The 20,695-nt window shown below is 54.1% G+C and overlaps 1 protein-coding gene and 1 long non-coding RNA gene across 2 annotated transcripts; one reads left to right on the top strand and one right to left on the bottom strand.

The window, feature by feature from the left end:
- Positions 1–2,625: 2,625 nt before the first annotated feature.
- LOC139042697 (uncharacterized) lies at positions 2,626–11,767 on the bottom strand. The gene is made up of 3 exons (XR_011499742.1): positions 6,373–11,767; positions 3,094–3,386; positions 2,626–2,993 (listed from the first exon to the last, which is right to left on the bottom strand). It is a non-coding gene; the product is annotated as an uncharacterized lncRNA (long non-coding RNA).
- On the top strand, positions 5,512–15,253 carry APLN (apelin). Its single transcript, XM_044764073.2, has 3 exons — positions 5,512–5,982; positions 11,775–11,946; positions 12,633–15,253. The coding sequence occupies exons 1-2, from the start codon at positions 5,916–5,918 to the stop codon at positions 11,939–11,941; spliced, it is 234 nt and encodes a 77-aa protein (XP_044620008.1). The 5' UTR covers positions 5,512–5,915; the 3' UTR covers positions 11,942–11,946; positions 12,633–15,253.
- Positions 15,254–20,695: the final 5,442 nt, after the last annotated feature.

Genomic DNA, 20,695 nt, shown 5'->3' with positions numbered 1-20,695 from the left:
CCAGTAAAGATCATTTGTCATGGAGCTAGTTAGTAAGGCATCAACTAGCAGCTGGCCTCTCCTGCTGTTTGTCAAGTTCCTGTTAAGCAGCTCCGGAGACAGGGGCAGCTTTGAGCCTCTGAAGTACTTTTTACCAGTGTTGCTTCTACTGAACTTCTTTGCCCATTAATTTAGCTTATGTCTTAGGGAACAGCTTGGATGAGCGAGACTGGGAAGACGCATTATTAGGAGGTGCTCCAGGAGGGCTGGATTGTGGGGTGAGGGACCTCTGCCTAATGAACTCCAGCCCTTCTGAGTGCCTTCACCGCCAGCTGGGGCACTGCTCAGCCAGTGGGTGAGAGCTCTGTGCTAGAAGGCGCACAGGGAACAACGGAAAACAGGAGATCCTTAGACCAAGATCCCAGTCCTGACTTTGCCCCCGGCTTTCTGTGTGACCTTGGGCAAGTCACTGTTCCTTTCCGGGCCTCAGGTTCCCCAGCTGTGTAACGAGGGGGTCGGCGCTCTTTCTGTTATGAGGTTTCTCTGATTACTGGCCAGGCTCATCCTTCTCCAGATGTCCTCTCCCAGGCTCCACATCTTACATCACCCCAGTAAAAACAACCACTGCACAATTGAGGGTGGGGAGCTCACATCCATCCTTTTGTTATTTCTTCTAACTCTTGGTATTGACCCATCCAAGAAACTGTTGGACAGGTTGTGACGATTTTGCCCAAATGAAAGTATGCAAATAAGGACATTTGATGCGTATCATAAATCCAGAGTGGATATTCATATGGCTATAGAGTTCTTTCCTAAATTTAGTGGACATTTATTGAGTATTTGCTCTGGGTGCCAGCACTGCTGGTGAGAACACAAAAGTGAATACGACATAGTCTCACTATCTCGTAGTATTGGTAGGACACACACACGAATACCCGTGAGAAGATGTGCCATTTATACAATGCCTGCCTTACTAGAACCCAGCACTGTACCCCGTACTTTATAGGTATTGATTTATTTAAGCCTTCCAATAACCCAGGGAGACAGGTACTGCCCCTTTCTTCAGATGAGGAACCCAAGGCTCAGAAAGGCCAAATAATTTGCCCAAAGTTACCTATTTAGTAAGTGACAGAGCTGCCTTATTCCAGAACCCACATGCTTAACCACGGTGCTTCACTGCTTCCTAATTTGATTCCAGACAGTATGAGTTAGGTGTCAGAAGTGCAAAGAAAGTGATATATGGGCCCAGAGAAGTGGGAAGGTGCTTCTCAAAGCTCAGTGAGGGAGGAGTGTGGGCTTTAAGGTTAGGCAGGCCTGGGAAAATTACTTAACCTCTGCTAGCCTCAGTTGCCTCATCTGTAAAACGGGAATGATAATGAATTGGCCTACTTTGCAGGTGTGAGGATTAAATGAATTAACACATGTAAAGCATTCAGAACAGTGCTTGACACAGGCACATGCTCAGTAAATCTTAGCTATATCATCATCCCCATCATCATCATCATCCTCATCCTCATCTGTGGGGACAGGCAGAGAGCAGTGAGCTGCAGCAGTCTTGCCCTCTGAGGCTTCAGTGGCTAGACCTGCAGGTTGAGAGCTGGGTTGTAAGTCGCCAAAGGGGATCCTTTTTTGAGTTGACTTTGCAGCAAGGTGAGCTCTATGTAGAGCAGCCAATTGAAAGTCACTAAAGTAGAGCTCAAAAAGGTGGAGCTTGCTGTTACCTTGGGGTAGGACGTCGTCTCCCAAAGGCCCCCATCAAAATGAAGACCATACCTGCGAGGCAAAACTTCAAACTGCTATCACGCACGAACCCCCGGGATCAAGTGCGTTCGTCAGCTCAGCTCCAGCAGAGATCGGCTCTTTTGGGGAGTAAGACAGTGAGCAGTTCTGATGGCTGCTAAGAAGACAGGTGTGGGTGGAGCAGGGCAGAGACAGAGCCTGTCCTTCTTGATCAGTTTCAAAGGGTCAGAGGCCAGAGCTCAAAGGCTGGAGGGGCACGTCAGGAAGAGGAGAAAACTACCATTGAAGAGCAACTGCTGTGGGCCGGGGCGGTACTAAGTACTTTATCTGCGTTATCTCATTTAATCTCCCAACCGTAATAAGGTAGAGACTATTACTGTCCTCATTTAACAGCTGAAGAAACTGAGGCTCAGAGAGGTTAAATACCTGTCCCAAGGTCACACAGTTAACGAATGAGATTGAGGGGCAGGATTTGAATTCAGTTATTTGAAATTCCAAAAGCTGGGTTCTTTCTAATACACCACACTGCCCACTCAAACCTCCAGGACAGAGAGCTGGCTGAGTCAACAGAGCACCATCAACTGGTGGTGATGACATACGATACTAAGCCGAACCGAATAGCCTCTGCACAGCGCTGATGAGGGGGACAAATCACAGGCTGGCTTCACATAGGTCAGCTATCTCATCTCTGTCCTCAACAATACATTGAGTCCTACCTCGGCCCCAGGATTGCCGCTGACCTTGAACAGAAACTGAGTCTTGTCCCTGACCATGGGCCCCACCCATGTGCACGGTTTCATGTACCTCCTCCCCATCCCTGAAGAAACACCTTAAAACATTCGTCTGCTGATATTGTCTCAATAGTATCATCTTCCTGAACAAAAGACAGCACAGAGTTATGCCAACAGTTATTTATTTCTTCAACAAGGAGATACCGAGTGCCAAGTATGTGTTGGGCACTGTGCTAGGTATTGTCAGTCCAGTGACCTGAAAATCTGGTGGGTGGAGACACATATGAAAACTGGTCATTTGAATATGATATTGAGATATATGGAGCCCACGGGGGTTTCAGAGTCAGCAATCAGGGTTGCATTCCTTGCTTGCTGGGCCTCAGTTCCAGAAGGGGTACACCGGCGGTGGACCCTCTCCACAGGCCCGCAGAGCATGGTGTGCAGACACAAAAGTGCTCCTGAAGCATTGCAAGAGAAACTGCCACTGAAAGTTACAGCCATAGCCGTTACGAAGAGGGCAAGGTCGCCATGGGTAAAAGTGGCCTGAGAAAGGAGAAAGAATAAGATTTTGGATCTGGCACTGGAAAAATGAATGCAATTTGGTGAAATGGAAAAGGATTAGATTAAAACATGATTCTCCCACCTGTTCAGCTCTTTACATCTTGATTTACATGCATGCCTTCTATTTACTGAGTGTTGCTTGCCTTGGATGCTACTGGTTTGCTTTTGTATTTTTTCCCTTGTGCATTCTGAAGACTAGGTAAGGTTGGAAAAGGGATTATAGGGGCCGGCCATGTGGCCGGGTGGTTAAATTCGCGTGCTCCACTTCAGGGGCCCAGGGTCTTGCTGGTTTGGATCCCGGGCTCTGGACATGGCACCACTCATCAGGCCATGCTGAGGCGGCGTCTCACATGCCACAACCAGAAGGACCTACAACTAGAATATACAACTATGTAATGAGGAGGCTTTGGGGAGAAGAAATTAAAAAAAAAAAAGGATTATAGCAAAAGGAAGAATGAATGAGGTGCTCTAACCCAGCACTGTCCCATAGAACTTTGTGCAATGATTGAAAGGTTCTGTTCTGTGCTGCCCAGTACGGTAGCCACTAGTCACATGTGGCTACTGAGCAATTGAAATGTGGCCAGTGCAACAGAGGAAGCGAACTTGTCATTTTATTTTAGATGTTAGTATCGACCATACCGGAAAGCACAGCTCTAAGCACTTAGCTATGCCCATACACACCCTAGGAAAGCTGTGATTAAATACGAATGGTCTATTAACCTACTTACGCGGGGGCACTCGTTTGGGGGTGCATGGGCTTGCTCAATCAGAGGTTGGAGTATCACACTTCCTAAAAACGGCCCTACAAGGGTTTCATCCCCATTTGCACAGTACCTTCACGTACATTATCTCATTTAATCCCATAATAACCCTGAGGGGGAGGGCGAAGACGATCATCCCCATGAGACCCAGTAAATTTAAGTGACGACAGCAAGGCACTACAGCAGATAAGGGTGGAGATCCGAGGCCACGTGTTTTTCCTCCCAGTTGGAAGACTCTTTCGGGGGGACAGCCCCGGGGAAGTGACCTCCTAGTGCTGATGCCCGCGGCTGCCAGCCTGGGCCTCGCGATGAAGAGAGGTGCTCTGTGCCACCCGTCTCTGCCTTTTTCCTCCTGGACAGGGGCTAAGGGAGCCACAGGCTAGTAACAAGAACCCTATTTTATTCCCTTCCCACTACTTTGATTTAGGCAATAGGCATGTTTTTGAAAAGTTCATTTGTGTGTTCAAAATTATATATTGAATGCCAACCACGTCCCACACTGTCTGGGGATACAGCTGTGAACAGAGGAGAGAGCCGTCTCGTGAGGAGCTGACCATTACGGTCGAGGGAGACTGATAAATAGTGTATGCACTGGATTGTTTTAACATTTCCAACATATTTTAACTATATCGTGGTCTCTCACATCTTTTATGGCACACATACACACTATCCAACGTATTTTTGGTGTAAATCTGGACTTTCACTTCAAGCAAACTGCCTGGCTGGCTGAAATGTGGAAAAACCTTTCAATTTAGTCTTTTAACATGTGTTGAGTGCCACCTATGTGCAGAGTCCAATCCTGGGGACTTTGGAGAGACGCAGAAGAACGAGAAGACAAGGTTGTATCTTAGGGGGTTCCCAGGCCCGTGAAAGAGGCAGTCTCTTCCCTTGGGAGCTCCAGGCTGTAGGAGCCGACAGTCTAGCCTGGGAAGGCAAACACATCACTGGGAAGGACCCGCTTACAAAGGGGAATCCCGAGTACGTGCAAAATGAATCCAGCCTAGACTGTTTGGAGGTGGGTAAACCACCCCACTCTCACCATAATGGGGAAGAAAGGGGACGCCATAGAGGCTGTTGCAAGTCCCACAGCGAGGAGGAACTCAGGGGCAGCTCCTCCTGGATTATTGTTATCCTGGGAAGTCTTTCGGATGACCTGGGATTTGAGATGCCGCTGCAAGAACGGAGAACGCAGGGGCAGGATGGGTGGGGTGGGGCATTCCGGGTAGAGGGTACCTCCCGGGGGCGCTGGGCAATTAAGCGGTCTTGGGCACAAGCCTAGGCAGTCACCCCCAATACAAAGCCAGCTGAAGATGCAGAGGAGAGAAGAGGGCCAGTGTGTGGGGGTCTCGGCCAGCCCCTGCTGCTGCAGAGCTGCAGGGGGAAGGAGCGGGTCCGAGGTGAAGGGGGTGAGTGGGGACAGCCTGGGCCGGGTCTTTCCCGGAGCGCCCAGGTTCCCTGACAGCTGTTAAGGAAGCGAGGTGAGAAAGGGTTAAGTGTGCCCCTCCACCGCCCCAAATGCTTCCTGTGTTTGAAATCCTTCAGGTCTCAAAAACTCTCTGGCCCCCAGCCAGGCAGGCATTGTCCGGGGAGCGGTTGTGGGTTGTCGGAGCGGCAGTGCAGCCTTTGTTGTGGGGCCACCTCGAGGTTCCCTCTCGCGCCCTGGCTGGGGCTGCAGCGTGCGTGCCGGGAGGGGGGCGGTGCGGGAGGCCCGCTCCCTCTCCCTCTTCCTGGCCCCCCCTCCAGCCCTCTCGATGACCACATGACCAAGTGGGCTCGCGGCCAAGCCACAAGCTACAAAATGCAGCCCCTGGAGTGAGTGGGGAGCATTCTCGCTGGCAGCCTGGGCCACGGGCAGCCGGAGCCGCGGTCGAGCAGCCAGCCGCTTGGAAAGAGCTTGTCGCCGCCCCCGGAGCCGCCGAGGCCAGCTTGGCGGCGCTGCCCCGCGGCGGGAGAGGGAGCCTGCAGGAGGGAGGCGGCAGCGGCCGGCCAGTCTGCGGCGCGGCCCGGGAGCCCCGCGAGCCCCGCGCCCGCACCCGCACGCACCCGCCGCGGCGGCTCGCGCCTTTCTCCGCCTCCGGGCGCCGGGCCTCTCGGCACTCCCCGCCCCCGGCCAGAGCCGCGGCGCGGCGGCCGGAGGAGCAGCATGGATCTGCGGCTCTGCGTGCAGGCGCTCCTGCTGCTCTGGCTCTCCCTGACGGCGGTGTGCGGAGGTGAGTGCGCGCCCGCCCGCCGCGCTCCCCTAGCCCGGGCTGCAGCCGGCGCGCTCCCTCCCCTCCGCCCGCGCGCTCTCCGCCTCCGCCTCCCGGGCCGGCGCGAGCCGCGCAGGGGCAGCCACGCGCCGGCCGCGCCGGGTGGCCCGCTGACAGGGCTCCCCAGGCCAGGGACCGGCCGGCAGCGGGGACCGCTTCCTCCCGGGGCTCGGGTCCGGCTCGGGCATTACCCGCCTGGCTCCTTGTCCCTCCTGGCCACCCCTCGCGGTCCGAGGAGGAGCTCAGGGCCGCAGGCGTGTGCAGCGTGTCCCGCGCCCCGCACCCCATGTGGAGGAGGGTACGTGTGGGGGGACATGTCCCGCTCCCCGTGGATCAGTGGAGGGAGCTGACCTGACCCCGGTGGGCTGAGCTCCCTCTCGCATCGAAAGTTTTCTGACCCCTGGAGGTTAGGGGCCGCCGGCCGGTCCGGGGGGCGCGGGCCCCTGGGGATGATGTGATGATGTGCCAAGATGCAGACGTGACACTTGTTGCATAGGCAAGAGCGCGCGGCGGAGGCGGCGCGTGGAGCCCAGCTGTTGCTCCTTTCAGCCTGCCTATGAGCAGAGGCAGCCTCCTCCAGGCCAAGCCGGGCAGGGCCGGGCCAGGCTGGTGTTCTCCCTTACCCCAAGGTCCTGTCTGGTCTGCTCTTCTGCTCCTGCACACGAGGCCCTCCCCACAGCCTCCTGGCCGCCCTAGGAACTTGGATCTTCCATATCCAGGCTCCGGCCTTCCCTTTGCCCCAGGCATGGGCATGCTTCACCTTAGTCCCCCTGTCTCCGGGCACCAACCCACGGAACACAGCGCCCGACCTGATACCTCCATGCAGCTCAGGGAGGGGGAGTCTTCTTGCCCCCACCTGCACCACACCCCCCACCTGGCATACTTGGCACTGGTGGTCCCTTGCCCTCCCGAAGCCTAGTCCCCACCCATACCCCAGTAGCCCCAGCCCAGGCTGCCTGTCCTCTGTGTGTCAGTGTCTCCTGGGGCTGCCAGCTCTCACCTCCAGCTGCCACAGCCCTGTGATCTGGCTGTCACTGCTGCCTGCCTGGCACCACAGAAGGGGAAGGCCAAGACCAGGTGGACTAATACCAGTGCCAGAGCTGCAGTCCTAGGGAGGTGGGGTCAGAGGGAAGGAGAGGGCAGAGGAGGAAATTTCCTAGAGGAAAGGCGCAGGGTGGGGGTATGGCCTGCACCCGAGGAGCCTCTGAGGGCCTGGCGGGGTCCCACCTGCCTGTCTTTGTAGGCTGCCTCCTTTCTCTGCCCTTGCCTTTTGGCACTTGCCCTGGCGCTGGGAGCACTGCCTGGCTTCTCAGGAAGGTGAATTGGTTGAGTCTGGCACCACCTGCCTTCAGCTAGCTGTCCAGAGGTCTCCCTCTTCAGGGCCTAAGTGCTGGGTCAGCCACCTGTCTGGTAAGAGGGGAACAGGCTTTTTCCTCAGAAACTCCCATCAGTCAGGCAATGGCGGGGAGAGAGCAAAAGATAGGAATGCGGACACCACATGGGCCTGCCCTCCAGGAGCCTACCATGCAGTGCAGTTGGCAAGACAAGACACCCAATGTGATACCACCAATGGCAAGTAGTCCAAGGAGGTGCCTTCAGGGAAGAAAGAATGGGTGCAGAGAGGGCATCGCAGAGGAAGCTGGGGCTTCCTGATGTACACACTTGGTGCTCCCCCAGAGGCTGTGGGAACTGTTGGCCAACAGACCACCACTCAAACCCTTTCAGGGCCCAGCTGTTGGGGCAGGACTGATCAAGGGGAGAGCTGGTTTCAAGAGGAAGGAACGCTGTGTCTGGCCCAGACTTGCCACTTCTTGCTTTAATTCACGCTTCTTCAATAGGTCATCTGTCTTCACGCCCTGATTTGAGTAAATTCATTGCCCTCATGTTCTTCTTAAGCCTAGCATTGGAAACTTCTCCACCCCGTGATCTCTCCTGGAGCCGAGGTGGGGCACCTCCATGCAGGTGGCCACCAGCCAAGGGTCCAGGTATGCATGTCCTGCTCCTCCTGCCTCCCATCCTGGGTGAGAAACAGGGACCCCAGGCCCACCTCACCCTTGGCCCAGACTTGCATGTCCTCCCCAGCCAGGGTCCCCAGTCAAAGTCTCAGGTCTGAAAACCGCGCTTCTTCCTCAGCACACTGTCCTGACTTGGAATGCGCCCCCCCACTCCCAACACACACATGCTCTTCCACTGCCTCCTGACCTGACATACACTTTACTCTTCTGAGCCTGGGAGCTGCTGGGCCAGGTCCAAGTGTCCCTTGATCTTTCTCTGAGCACCTCTCTCTTTCTTCTTCTCCTCCTCCCCAGCCCCAGTTCGAAGCCTGCAGTCACAGTGACAGTGTGAGGACAGCCTACTGCACCCCTCCTGCTTAGGGAGGGGGCATCTGCATTCCATCCCCAATCACTAAGCACTAAGCACCCATATAACCTGAGTCAGGTCTCTCGACAGCAAACGACTCATGCGTGTGAAGTGGTGGACCAGGCTGCCGGGTCATGACGTGTCCGAGGGCGACAAAGCTGGCACAGGAAGATAGCTCAGGGCACTGGGCTGGGGGGCTGGATAGACAAAGGAAGAACACCCCATCCTGGAGACACATGCAGGACCCTGGAGCAATGGAGGGGACGTAGCCAGTAGGGTTCTCACCAGAGCACTAGTGTGGGCTTTTAAAGCAATAACAAGATAGGCTGGATGGTGAGAGGAAAACAAGTGTGTCATTCCTGGTGAGGTTGGTGTGGTCCTAAAAAGTCGCATGTACCTCTTTGTGCCTTGGCTGGGTTGGAGTTCAGATTGCAGGAAAATCAAACTCTGTTCTCTCCCTGACTGTGGTTCTCAGTGTGGAGATGCTGTAGCTTCATTGCTGGTGGCACTTTGGAGAACAATGCTCCAGTTCCTCTAGGCTTGAGATTCTTCAGGGGATTGTCCCAGTCTCCCTTTAAGTAGCAAATGAGTTGGAAGAAAAATATTTCAGTGCGCTGGGGATGGCCCCCATTTCTACAGGGGAATTCTTTTGTACAGCCGGGACCTCTGCAGTGACGAGAACCAACAGCCCCTGATCTGTCCCTTCGGACAGCATAAAGCCAGGGTTTCAGGTGTCAGCTTATCTTGGGGTGAACCAGACTCAGAATCAAGAATAGGAAGCCGGTGGGTGATGGGATCAGCATGCAGGAGAAGCTGCAGACTTCCGGCTACCAGGAAGACAGTGAGCCCCCTCCTCAATGGGATGCAAGATGCCGGGGGCTTCTGGCTGCTCTCCAGAGCCTGGCTGAGTGCTCAGTCATCTCAGGGTAGTTCTCTGCAAACTTAAGAGTCTAGACAGCTCCCTGGCCAGAGTTTGAGCCACCATTCCTGCTCCCCATCCTGGCTCTTGGCCTCCCCCACTTAAGGCCCTCCACCCCCAGCCCTCCCTCCCTCACTGCCACCAACACTCAGTCCTGGGTGCTGAGCATTTGGAGATGATGCCCTCCCTGTCCAGGCACTGTGCCTCTTGTCTCCCTGCCTACTGTACCCCTGGGGCCTTAGCCTGTGCCGTTGTCCCTCCTCCAGTAGTCAAGGGCATAGCCCCGAGAACCAAGGCCTCTCTTAAATTCCCAAGGCCCCTAGGGAGCTCCCCTGTGCCTGGCCACACCCTTAGCACAGCCTTTCCTACTCCGACTATTTCTCTGGTGTTGACTCCTCATCAGCATCATTCCTAGCCCCCTCAGTGGGCACGAACAGCCTTGAGGGGACCCGAGAACACAGGGCAGAAGCTGAAGCAGCTGGGGTGGGGGGCTTAGTAAGGGCCTTTCCTTCCTCTCCCACCCCAGCTCAGCCCCTTTGCAGATGGCATCAAGAGGGTAGCTCTATGACAGACGGAAGTGACCTCCTACTTCCATCCATACCTATTGCCCCAAAGGACAAATATAATTTTATTTTAATTCAGATTAGGTAATTTTCATTGGAGGAGGAGGTCACAAATTAACCCATCCCGACCAGAAGCACAGAAGTCTGGCCAGTGAACAGCAGGTCCTAAGGGGTCTATGACTTTTCTTGGAGAGGGAGGACGGAGGGTTACAGAGTTTGTGTGTGTGTGCTGTGGGGGCGTGTGTCTGGGTGAGAGTGTGCGTGGACAGCGGCAGGCCCCGGGAGCCTGGGTAGGGAGGGTCCTAAGGACAAACCTCGTCTGTTTTTGGCCCATGAGGGAGATAAATGCCTGGAAATTGTGTGCAAATGGAGGAGGAATCACAAGAGCCAAGGGGCCAAGGAATGAACCCGAGTATGGGGATGCTGGAGGCAGGGAGGGGGAAGGAGGAGCCGCCAGGAGTATGTTTGGGGGGCTAGCAGCCAACGGGTGGTTCTATGGAAACTGTGAGCTAGTGATGGGGATTCCTGGATGGATGGAAATGGGACTTGACGGACAGGGATATAGCTGAAGGCAAATCTGATGGTGCAGGGGAGAGAGACTGGGGTTTGTGATCACCGGCCTCAGAAGGGGGGGTTATTTCTGCAGTCCAGCTCCATACTGGGCGTCGCACAAGCACTCTGCCAGCCCGCCTCGTGCCCAGCACCATTTCACCTCCCTGCTCTGCCTGCCTCCGGCAGCCAGGCTTGCTCTGGAGTGCAGCTCGCCTTCCCTGGCTGGACTGCAGCCTCCATGAGAGCTGGCCCAGGTGCCTGCTCTGTCTTCACACCCAAGAACACCAGCACCACTTGGATTCCATTGTCAGCGCTTGGTCTGGCATCGAGTGGTTTCTACTCTAAGCCAGATGTGGACAGATTTAGAAAGGAGCCCCCTGCCCCCCCAGAGCAGAAGAGAAGCCGGCTGGGATTGGAATGGAAGGAATTTGCATCAGACACAGGATGGGGTGTGATCTGGAGATGACAGGAGGTAGGGCATCCAGTGGGGACGTGCCAACTGTAGCAGCCCGCCCCCTCCTCATGCACGGACTTGCTGCTTCAGGTGACCATTCACTCAGTTGTTCACTCATTCATTCATGCAATATTTATTGGCCTCTAAATCTGGGCAGAGGGTGAATAGAACTCAGCACAGGCAGGCAGAGTCAGAGACACCCCACTTCCCTGCCAAACCCCCAGCCACACCCCCAGGGCGGCCACAGGAGCAAGTGAGCCCCAGAGATGCCTAAAGACTGGTGAGATGCCCAGGGGTGACGTATGAGATCTCTGGTACCGAAAAGTGGGTCACCTGCATATTGAAGGATGGAGGAGTACAATGACATGATGTTCTGGATTTGCTGTAAAATACCTCAGCAAAGAAAGAAAAGAGATCACTAAGCATATGTGACTCCACGTGCATAACTGTTGAATCTGGGCGATGGGTGCATGGGGGGCGGTCATTTCATTGAAATGTTGTGTGTTTGAAATGTTTAAGTGTATTGGTTGCAAGGGTGCAGCGGGGGGGGCGGGCTTATTGCCGGCTCTGCCCCGGCCGAGTACAGGTGTAATGCCCAAACTGCACCCCCAGTGATCTTATAAACAAAGAACATGTTTGTGCCTGTCAGAAACATGATAGAACTGTCCAAAGGATGTAAAGTCAGTACATAGTTTGCAAGATGTGAGTAGTGGGCTCCGTTTGCCCCGGGATAGTGTAAAAATTCTAAATTGTTCATCGGGATGGAAGATAAAAACAAGCAGAAGCAGAAGCTATGAGGAGCGCCACCGCATCGAGACTTTGCCCCCTACCGTGGGCCTGTGGTCCGTGGACCCCTGCCCCTTTCCATCAGCCTTCCTGATGACAGGCTTTCTCCTTCCTGCAGGGCCCCTGCTGCAGCCTCCTGACGGGCAGGGGCTGGAGGAAGGCGATGTCCGCTACCTGGTGCAGCCCAGAGGGTCGAGAAACGGACCAGGGCCCTGGCAGGGAGGGCGGAGGAAATTCCGCCGCCAGCGGCCGCGCCTCTCCCATAAGGGCCCCATGCCTTTCTGAAGCAGGTACTTGAGCCTCTGGTCAGTGCGTGGCACTGAGGGGATTGGGGGGTGGTGGCAGCCTGGCAGCTGGGTGACCCTGCTGCTTATCGCTGGCCAGACACCTGCACCAACCAGTCCCGGCAGCACACAACATCCGGGCTGACAGAGCACCTATCTAGCGCCTTCATTTTATGGACGAGGAGATGGAGGCCCAGAGAGGAGACTGACAATTAAGGCCAATCTCCTGACTCCCCAGGAGTTGAGTGCTGGTTCCTCTCCACCCTGTTGCCTGGGTGGCTAGCCCACTTGGAGAGTTCTAGAAGTCCTGAAGAGCCTTGATGAGCTGGAGAGGGGTGCCCCCAGGGTATTCCTACAGTTGTGCAGTATGGATCCTCAGGGGGGCAGAGAGGGAGGCGGGGAGCCTTAGCGGGTAGCAGGCAGAGAGCAGGAGGAGAGTTGCCCAGAGCTGTGGGAAGGAGAGAAAAATCAAAGGTGGCAGCAGAGGGAGCAGGGCCTAAGCCTGCCCCTCAGGGCCGGCCTGGTGTCCCTCCCCCTGGAGCCGGGACAGGGTGGCATCTACTCAGGGGCCTTGGGCTTTTGGTGCAGGGTCATGGGGGGGGGTTATGAAGGCTGTCTCCTCTCCTGTCCCTGGTGGTTCCTTGACCTAAGACATGTCACTGACTTCTCTCTGGTCATTTTTCTCTCTTTAGGACTGGAGAGGCCCTGAAGCGCCCACCCCCTGCGATTCTCTCTACTCTATAGATTGGCCTGCTTCTCTGGTGCCCTCACGCCCGTTCGCCGTTCATCTTGCACCCATCCCAGCTGCTGATGGTCCCGCTTCTTCTCACCCACCAGCTTCCCTGAATTGCGTGGTCCTGCCCCTGGTGCGGGTGGTTCCCTTTCTCTCACAAGGATCCATTCAGCCCCTCTGCCCAGCCCCTCCCCAGACTGGCCTTGGAGGCCTTGCACTGGAAGACCGTCCTTCTTGTCCCTGGCACGCCCCCCACTCTGGTCCCCACTTCTTGCATCTAACACCTAACCCTTTACTAGGCGCTTCCTTCCTCAGGTATGCCCTGGGGGCCTAATGGAAGCTCCCTTCTTCAATGGGCTCCAGGAGATCCCATGTTTTTGTGTCACTTGGACCCTTCATCCAGCCTCCAGAGGGGAATAGAGAGATGAGCAATGAGAGACTCCAGTCAGAGGGGCTGGGGCATTGGGATGCACACAGGGTGCCTTGGGGGACATTGGAAAGCGGGTTGGTGCTCTGGCAAAGGGTGAAGCGCTGGAGAAGAGGAGGAAGAGCTGCTGTGGCCTCTTCTTCACCCTGATGCTTGTCTGGGTTAGGGAAGAGGTGAAGGAGCGGGGCCGTGAAGTACTCTGTCACTTCTCTCACCTTCCCCTGTGTTCTCATACCCTCCCCACCTGCCAACTCCCACCCCAGCTAGTTCAAACTCCACCTCAGGAGGAGAGGGTGCTGGGCCTGAGATGGCTCTATACTCTCCCAGGACCAAAAACCAAGCAGGAGGATCATTTTGGTCAAGAATCACAGCCAAAAGGAACCTTGGAGATCTCTTAGCTCTGCCTCCTTCTGCAAACTCCTATAAGGACAGAGGCCTGGAGGGGGTAGTGACCTGCTCAGGGTCACTGCTGAGCCAGAATGAGGACCCAGGTCTCCGAACTCCCACTTGATGATGTCCTCTTCCCTCTTGATCATGTTTTTTCAAAATCCATTAAGTGCCTTTTCCCGGGGACGGGGCTGAGGGTAGCTGGGAAGGGAGAGGCTAGCCGGCCGTGAACTGCCCCGTGGTGGTGTGGGGACGGAGCTGCTCCCGCCTCCCTGGCCTGCCTCCACTGGTCCATTCCCCAATCTGAGCGGAAAAGTTCTGTAAGTGGCCAGCTGCCCCTCTCCTGCAGCACTCGCAGACCCTGGGTATTTTCATGGGGGCAGCTCGGGCACTGAGACTACCATTGCAACCCCAGTGCTGGTTTTCAGGAGCCAGGACGGGGCCTTGACCAACTGGACTCAATAGCCTTCCCTTCTTGTTGACTGGACCTTCCTTCCCAGTGACCTGTCCATCGTAGGGGAGGCGGGGGGGAGAAGAAGAAGGAAGGGAGGAAGGGAGGGAGGGGAGGAAAGGAGGAAGGGAAGATAGGAGGAAGTGTAGGTCTGAGCAGGCTTTTTTTTCCAGAGGCCTCCCGGGAGGGAGAAAAGGGAAGACAAGAGCCTGATGGCCACCTATGTATATATGGGGGCAGGGGGAGTCAGGGCCCCCCGAGTCCCACAATAACCCCGAGGTTTGCCTATCCGCCTCTCCCCGTTACCTCCGCTGCTGCTAATGCTACTACTACTGCTGCTGCTGCTGCTGCTGCTTCCAGGCCCGCCCTGGGGAGCCAGGCTGGGCTCCTGCCTCCCCCACACCCCTCAGGCTCGGAGTGGGGGCTGGCCAGTGTCCAGAAAGCCTCTTTCGCCACTGACGCCCCTACCAGGGACCGGGCCTTTCCCCCTCCTCCTCTCTGCATCTCCTGCCGCATCAGCTGCCCAGCCCCATGGGGAAGGGGGGAAACGAGGGACAGCTGGGAAAGTCAGGAGACACAGGGCAGAGGACAGTGGGAGGCTGGGGGGCTGTCTTATTTAAAGTGGTTGTGTATGATTCTTATACTAATTTATATAAAGATATTAAGGCCCTTTTCATTAAGAAATTGTCCCCTTCCCATAATTGTGTTCACTGTGTTTGTAAAGATTGTTCCATGTAAATATGTCTTTATAATAAAGAATTAAAAGCTGACAATTTGCCCTTACTCATGGAGGTCGCTTTCAGGAGGGGCGTTCCTGTCCCCTGAGGTCCCTGGTTGTCCCCATGCCCACATATTGCACGTGCAGGGAGGTAAGTGCCTGCATCCCAAATTGGTTCTGGGTCAAATGGCCTCAAACCAATTTCCCACAAACTCACAAAAGGAATCTGTACGCTTAATGACTGGTTCACGTAAAATTTAGTCCACTTTTAAGTGTTTTGGCATCTGCCTGGGTGTCCTATTTTTTTTTTCTTGCAGTGTCATTTGAAGAATTTTTAAAAACCCATTTATTTAAGAACATTTTGACTAAAGATACAACTTCTACTAAAAATTGTTTTGTATCCTTGGTGGGTGTCTTCTATTTTTATCTACTTTTGAACACTTTCGGGACTTTTTAGCCAGTTTGCCTTTCTTGAAAAATGTTATGTTTCCTGCAATAAATACATTTGGTAATGACTTTGTATGTATCGTTTTATGCGTCACGAAGTAGAGTTGCTTGATGAATGAGATAGCCTGCAAAATAAAACGTAAGGAGTTCGACGCCGTTCTGCCCCATGTGTCTCACTTCTTCACGCTTGTCAAAATGCCAATATCTTGCCGAACAGAAAGGAACATTGGTAACATGCTAATTTGTTTAATCGACTCATCAGGTGCACGCAGGCGTACACATCGCAGAAAATAAGTCCGCGAGGAGGAAACAGGAGTGATCTAAAAGGTGCATTCGCTAAATCTTGTGGGAAATGCCACAGATTTGACAAGTATTTAGTGCTAGAAATATACAATTTTAAGAAAGGGTCTTCAGACAAACTTGCTAAGAAGTCATAGAACTGCTCAATAGGAGATAAAATAGAAGAAGCCACCCACAAGCGTGCAAAACAATCACATCACTGACAAATACTGCAGATTGTGACATAGTGATTTAAAAATATGACATTATCTTAGAAGTTTCTCTTAGGAAAATTGGTACAAAATGCCTTCTTTCAAAATTACTACTTTGACTTTTAGGCAAACTCGTCGTCAGAGGAGCTGGTTTAGGAAGGAGGTTTGGGGCGGGCTGGCTTCATGCTGATTGCTCTGTTGGCTCCCTAATCACCCCCAAAGCTCGAATTTCACATGAAACCAAGGAGAAGCGGGTAGTGGCAGGAGAACTGAATACTGACCCAGAGTCTGTAGCCCTTTAACAGTTGACAAAACTCTTTAAAAACAAAAATGCCGACTCATTTTATCATCCTAACAACTGGGCAACACAGACCACGATTCCCATTTTACAAGTGAGAAAACAGGCTCAGAGAGGTGAAGTGACTTGCCCAAAAGCTCACGGCCAATAAGTGAATCTAGAATCTGGACTTAGAACTCTAGAATGCAAACTCTAGACGGAGCCCTGATTAGAGGAGACCTAAGTACAAACTGTGCTTTGTATTCTCAGTAAGTGCGATAAAAATAGATGGCATGGTGTGGCCTGGTGGGATCAGAGAAAGGCTAATGGAGGCTGCCCAACTAACACTGGCCCCAGAAGGCCCAATCACATTTGATTAAGTTGGTGGGAGGACAGCGGGAGGTGGAGGCAGGGACAAGGAAAGGGGAGCAGTCACCAGGGTCCTCTGGGCATATGTAGTCAACTTGATGCTAGTGGGTGGCTGCAAGTCTGACCTCCTTAGGGCAGGGGGTGAGGAAAAGGGGAGCTGGTGGCCTGTGAAGATAATTAGACAAGTCGAAAGAGGGCAGGACATATGGGTTGCCACCCCTTGGCCATTTCTTGACTTGACCAGATAAATACAATAGAATCAGAGTAGGGGGCTGTTTTTGAAGACGCAGAGGCAAAAAAGAAAAAGGAGTTCACTTGACAACTGATTGTTTCTTGACCGTAAGTCTTGGAGGAAGAGGTTGAAGCAGTTTTCAGAGAACCTGAAAAACCACAGTGTTTCCAATCCATTCAAATCCGTCTGGAAATTAGGCGGCCTCTGAAATGACAGAGATTAGGGAGGCGAACAGACTCAGACCACACACGGCTTTTCAGCCCGCAGGTGTGGTGTAAAATGAGCCATGGCTGCTTTGAGGGCTAATATTTTAGGCTCCCCCACAGCCCTGGCTGACTTGGGACCCCCGATCCAGGCTGGGCTCCTCTGCTGCCACCGAGGGAACTCCAGGGCCTGGCCTGAGTGGCCGTTCTGAGGTGTTTATAGAATTGTAATTTTCAGGCCTAAAGGTTAGTCAACTGAAATTTCTCAATTTCTGACTAGAGGGAGCCTGTGCCAGCTAAGTGCCAAGGGAATGGCAGAAAAGACTTACTACCTTCTGCTCCCGGCCCTATAAGGAGCTGCTGACTCAGCCAACATTTCTCTGGAACCTCCAAAGTGGAAGGTCTCCCTTGAAAAACCAGTTTTCCCTACATACTGGCCAGTTCTCAGAGAGGCACTCTCCTGGCTGCTGCCTTGGACTTCAGCCAAAGGCCAAAGTCACATCCAAGCCATTTCCTCGAATGTTTCAACCCAGGGGTCAGTCAACTTTTTCTGTAAAGGGCCAGATAGTATTTTCGACTTTGCAGGTATCTGTACCAACTGCTCCAGCCAACCATTGTCGTGCAGAAGCAGCCATAGACAAAACGTAAATGAATGAGTGTGGCTGTGTTCCAATAAAACTTTATTTATAAAAACAAGTGGCGGGCCACATTTTGCTGAACCCTGTGTCACATGGAGTATCAGTGAGGCCTTCAACTCAGCCCTTGAACCCTTGTCTGGGGCCTGAGGGGAAGACTTACCTTCTGCAGCAAGGTCTAGAAATAAGGGAATTTAATAAACTGGTTGTGAACTGGTCTCTGTGCGATGCTATCTGATAATCACGCTAACAAAGTGCTTTCAGTGGAAAGGGAAGTCTGGAGGTCGGATCAGGGTTCAAATCCCGGCACCACTCTTTACTTATCTCTGAGAGCTGACAGCCAGCGTCTCGGTCTCAAGGAGCCCCGTTTCCGCATCGGGCGGGATCCTCTGCCTACTTTTGAGCGCTGTGGTCAAGATTGAATGAGATGATGCAGGTAAAGTGTTGGGTACAGTGTGCGGCCCCTGGCACAAGCTCGTTAGTGGGAGCTAACATCTCCACTAGGCCTCACTCTACCCCTGAGAAGTGGACCGGGCAGCGGTCATTATCTCCAGTTTATAGATGGGGAAACAGGCTCGGGGAGGTCAAGTCACTTGCTCAAATTCACGGAGCCACTAATTGGCGAGTCGAGCCTCAAACCTGGCTGTGTCCTCAGCTTGAGTCGGCTGCCATGCTCCCCCTAGGGGTCTGCTTCCCCACTGAGTGTGCCTTGGCCACTGGAAACTTCCAGTATCCTAGACAACCCATAGGGCCTCCCCAGGGACAGATTGGGCCCTCAGCATTCTCTCCTGTGGCAGCGTTAGCTTGGGCAGCACCTGGGCTGGGATTGCAAAGCCGGGCACTTGCTCCAGGAACCCTACCAGGCCCTCGGGGTCCTTTCTACACCAGGGCACAGGCCCAGAAACCGGAGTGCCCGTCCTGAATCTGCTTGTGCCCAGGGCTTGCTGGGCAGCTTGGCAAAGTCTCTCCTTGGCCCTTTCTGGGCCTTAGCCTCCTCACCTGCCCAGGTCACCTTGAAGGGGCGGGGGGGCGTGAAGCATCTGCCGGTGAATGGGGCTTTGTGGGGCTCCCAGTAAACAGTGAGGATGCTTCAGGCCCACGCTCCAGAGGGAATCAGTGCTCTGTGAGAAGAAAGCAGCATATGGCAGGAAACGGGAACCTTGGCCCGTGAGGAAGGCCAGCGCTGGGTTATACGGGTCTTCACAAGCTTCCCTTGGCCGCAGAGGCTGCGCAGACCTCCATCACGTATGTACCCCATCATGCAGAAGAAGTGCTTTCGGATCCTCCCTGGGCATTAAAGAATGGGCAGGCTGCAGCCGAGCCAGCCCAGTGGCCTGAAGCTAGAGGCTCGGCACTCTGGCTCCTAACCCCAGCAGGGCCTGTACCTGGCTGTGTGCCCCTGGGCAGGTCAGTTCATCTTTTGGGGGTCCCAGTCCCCCCCGTCTATTTTCATAGGGCAACAATCTCTGCTCTCTCTACCTCAGACATAGGATCCTAGAAGGGCAGAGCCGGCAGGTGCCTGGGAGGTCATCCAGCCCTCCAAATCCCTTCATTTTGAGATGAAGAAAGTGGGACTCAGAAAGGGACAGTGACCCTTTTAAAGGGACATAGCTAGACGATACTAGCAAACACGTAGGGAGGGCTTCCTATGTGCCAAGCACTGGTGGCACATCCCCCGTCCTGACTTATTCAGTCCCCACCACAACCCCATCTTATAGCTGAGGAGACTGAGGCACAGAAAGGCTAAGTTCAGCTGAGGATCTCCTGTGGTATGTGAAAATGAAACAAGAGGCATAAGGTGACATTGCTGTAAAGGAAGCTGAAGTCACTGTTGACATGCCAGGCATTCACTCAAGGGCTGCAGTCAGCTCTCGGTTGTGGGGAGGGCTTCACTCTGGTGCCCTCAGTCCCGGAACAGCAGAGTGCTTGCGTCTGAGGGACCATAGGAGGCCTGGCTGGCTGGGAAGAAGCAGCCCATCTTTCCAGCTTGGTGGAGACACCTCTGGCTCCCTTCCCAGCAAGTGGGGAGATAGAGGCCGGTGACCCGGCATAGGTATGAGGTTTCACCCACCGTCTCTAGGCTCCCAAACTTTCTCACGGCTTAGAGTTCTCTCACCTCCTCTCGGAACTCCCAGCTCCTCAGGTGTGAGGGGTGTGGAAAGACAAGGGAAACTAAACAAAGCGGCGGGGGCGGGTGACCACACAGGGATGAGGGGGGTGCAGGAGGGGTCTCAGGAGGGAGGAATCACCACTCTGCCCCTTCCAGCTCATCACCTCAGAGATCTCAGACCCTGCAGTTCCCAAGACTTCCAATCTGATTGCCCTCCTCTGCCACCCCAAGGTGACCCTGGGCTACCTCAGCCCTCTCCACCCTCATCCTTGCTCCCAAATTGCCTGGCAAGTTTCAGGATCCACGCCCTGTGCAAGTTTCAGAAGTGGCTCCACCTCCCCGCAACTCAGTGCCAGCATTTTCAGAGCCCAAGCATAAGAAAAGCCCATTTTCCCTGCCCCTCCCCAAGGACCGATTCAAAATAACCCATCCCCTGGACAATCAGCTGAAAAATGCCTTCTCTGTGTAGGACACCATGTAGGTGACAGCGGAGGAGGGACAGTGATGAAGACTTGCTCCTCGCCTTGCTTCAAGTCAAGGGTGTGTGGCGAGGGCGTGACAGCCTTCGCTGCCTGTGGCTGCTGCATGGCCCTCCATACCGCCCGCTGCTGCCCTGGCCCCAGCCGAAGCTGTGAGGGAGTAAGCTTCAGACACTTCTTTCAGGAAGCGGAGCCAGGAAGGCCTCAGCCTAAGTCACTCAACCCCATTTCCTGGCGCTCCTTTAGTCTCCCCGGACTTCCTAGCTCTCTACCTCCCCAAATTCTTCCTTCAAGCGCCAGCTAAGGCCACTTCCTCCAGGAAGCCTTACCGGATGTTCCCCTAGTCCTGAAAGTCACGGGCAGGTGATGTCCAGATGGGAACCCAGGCTTGTCTCCCCTCAAAGCCCATGTGCGTGCCCACCATACACTTTCTTGCCAGACTGAGCACGGCTGTAACCACAATGGAGGCGACGATGCCCACAGGGCTGACTGACGGGGCAGCCTAGTGGTCACACCTTCCAGCATGGGACCTGGAGACTTCAAAATCCTAGCTCTTCCAAGTCCTAAGCTTGGGTCATACTTCACCTTTCAGGCCCTCAGTTTTATCGTTTCTTAAATGGAAATAATAATGCCTAGCTTCTTCATAGGCTTGCCGTGAGGCACAAGTGAAGTTTCTGAAGTTAAAATGTGTGGTGCACTAAAAAGTAGACGCACGTGTGAACCAGGAGAAAAATGCCTGCCTCAGAGGGTGCCGGGTTTGCATGTGAAAGTGCTTTGTCATCTGCAAAGAGCTATA

The sequence above is a fragment of the Equus asinus genome, chromosome X (assembly GCF_041296235.1).
Source record: "Equus asinus isolate D_3611 breed Donkey chromosome X, EquAss-T2T_v2, whole genome shotgun sequence".
NCBI lineage: Eukaryota > Metazoa > Chordata > Mammalia > Perissodactyla > Equidae > Equus > Equus asinus.
This window is presented reverse-complemented; position numbering and strand designations above follow the sequence as displayed.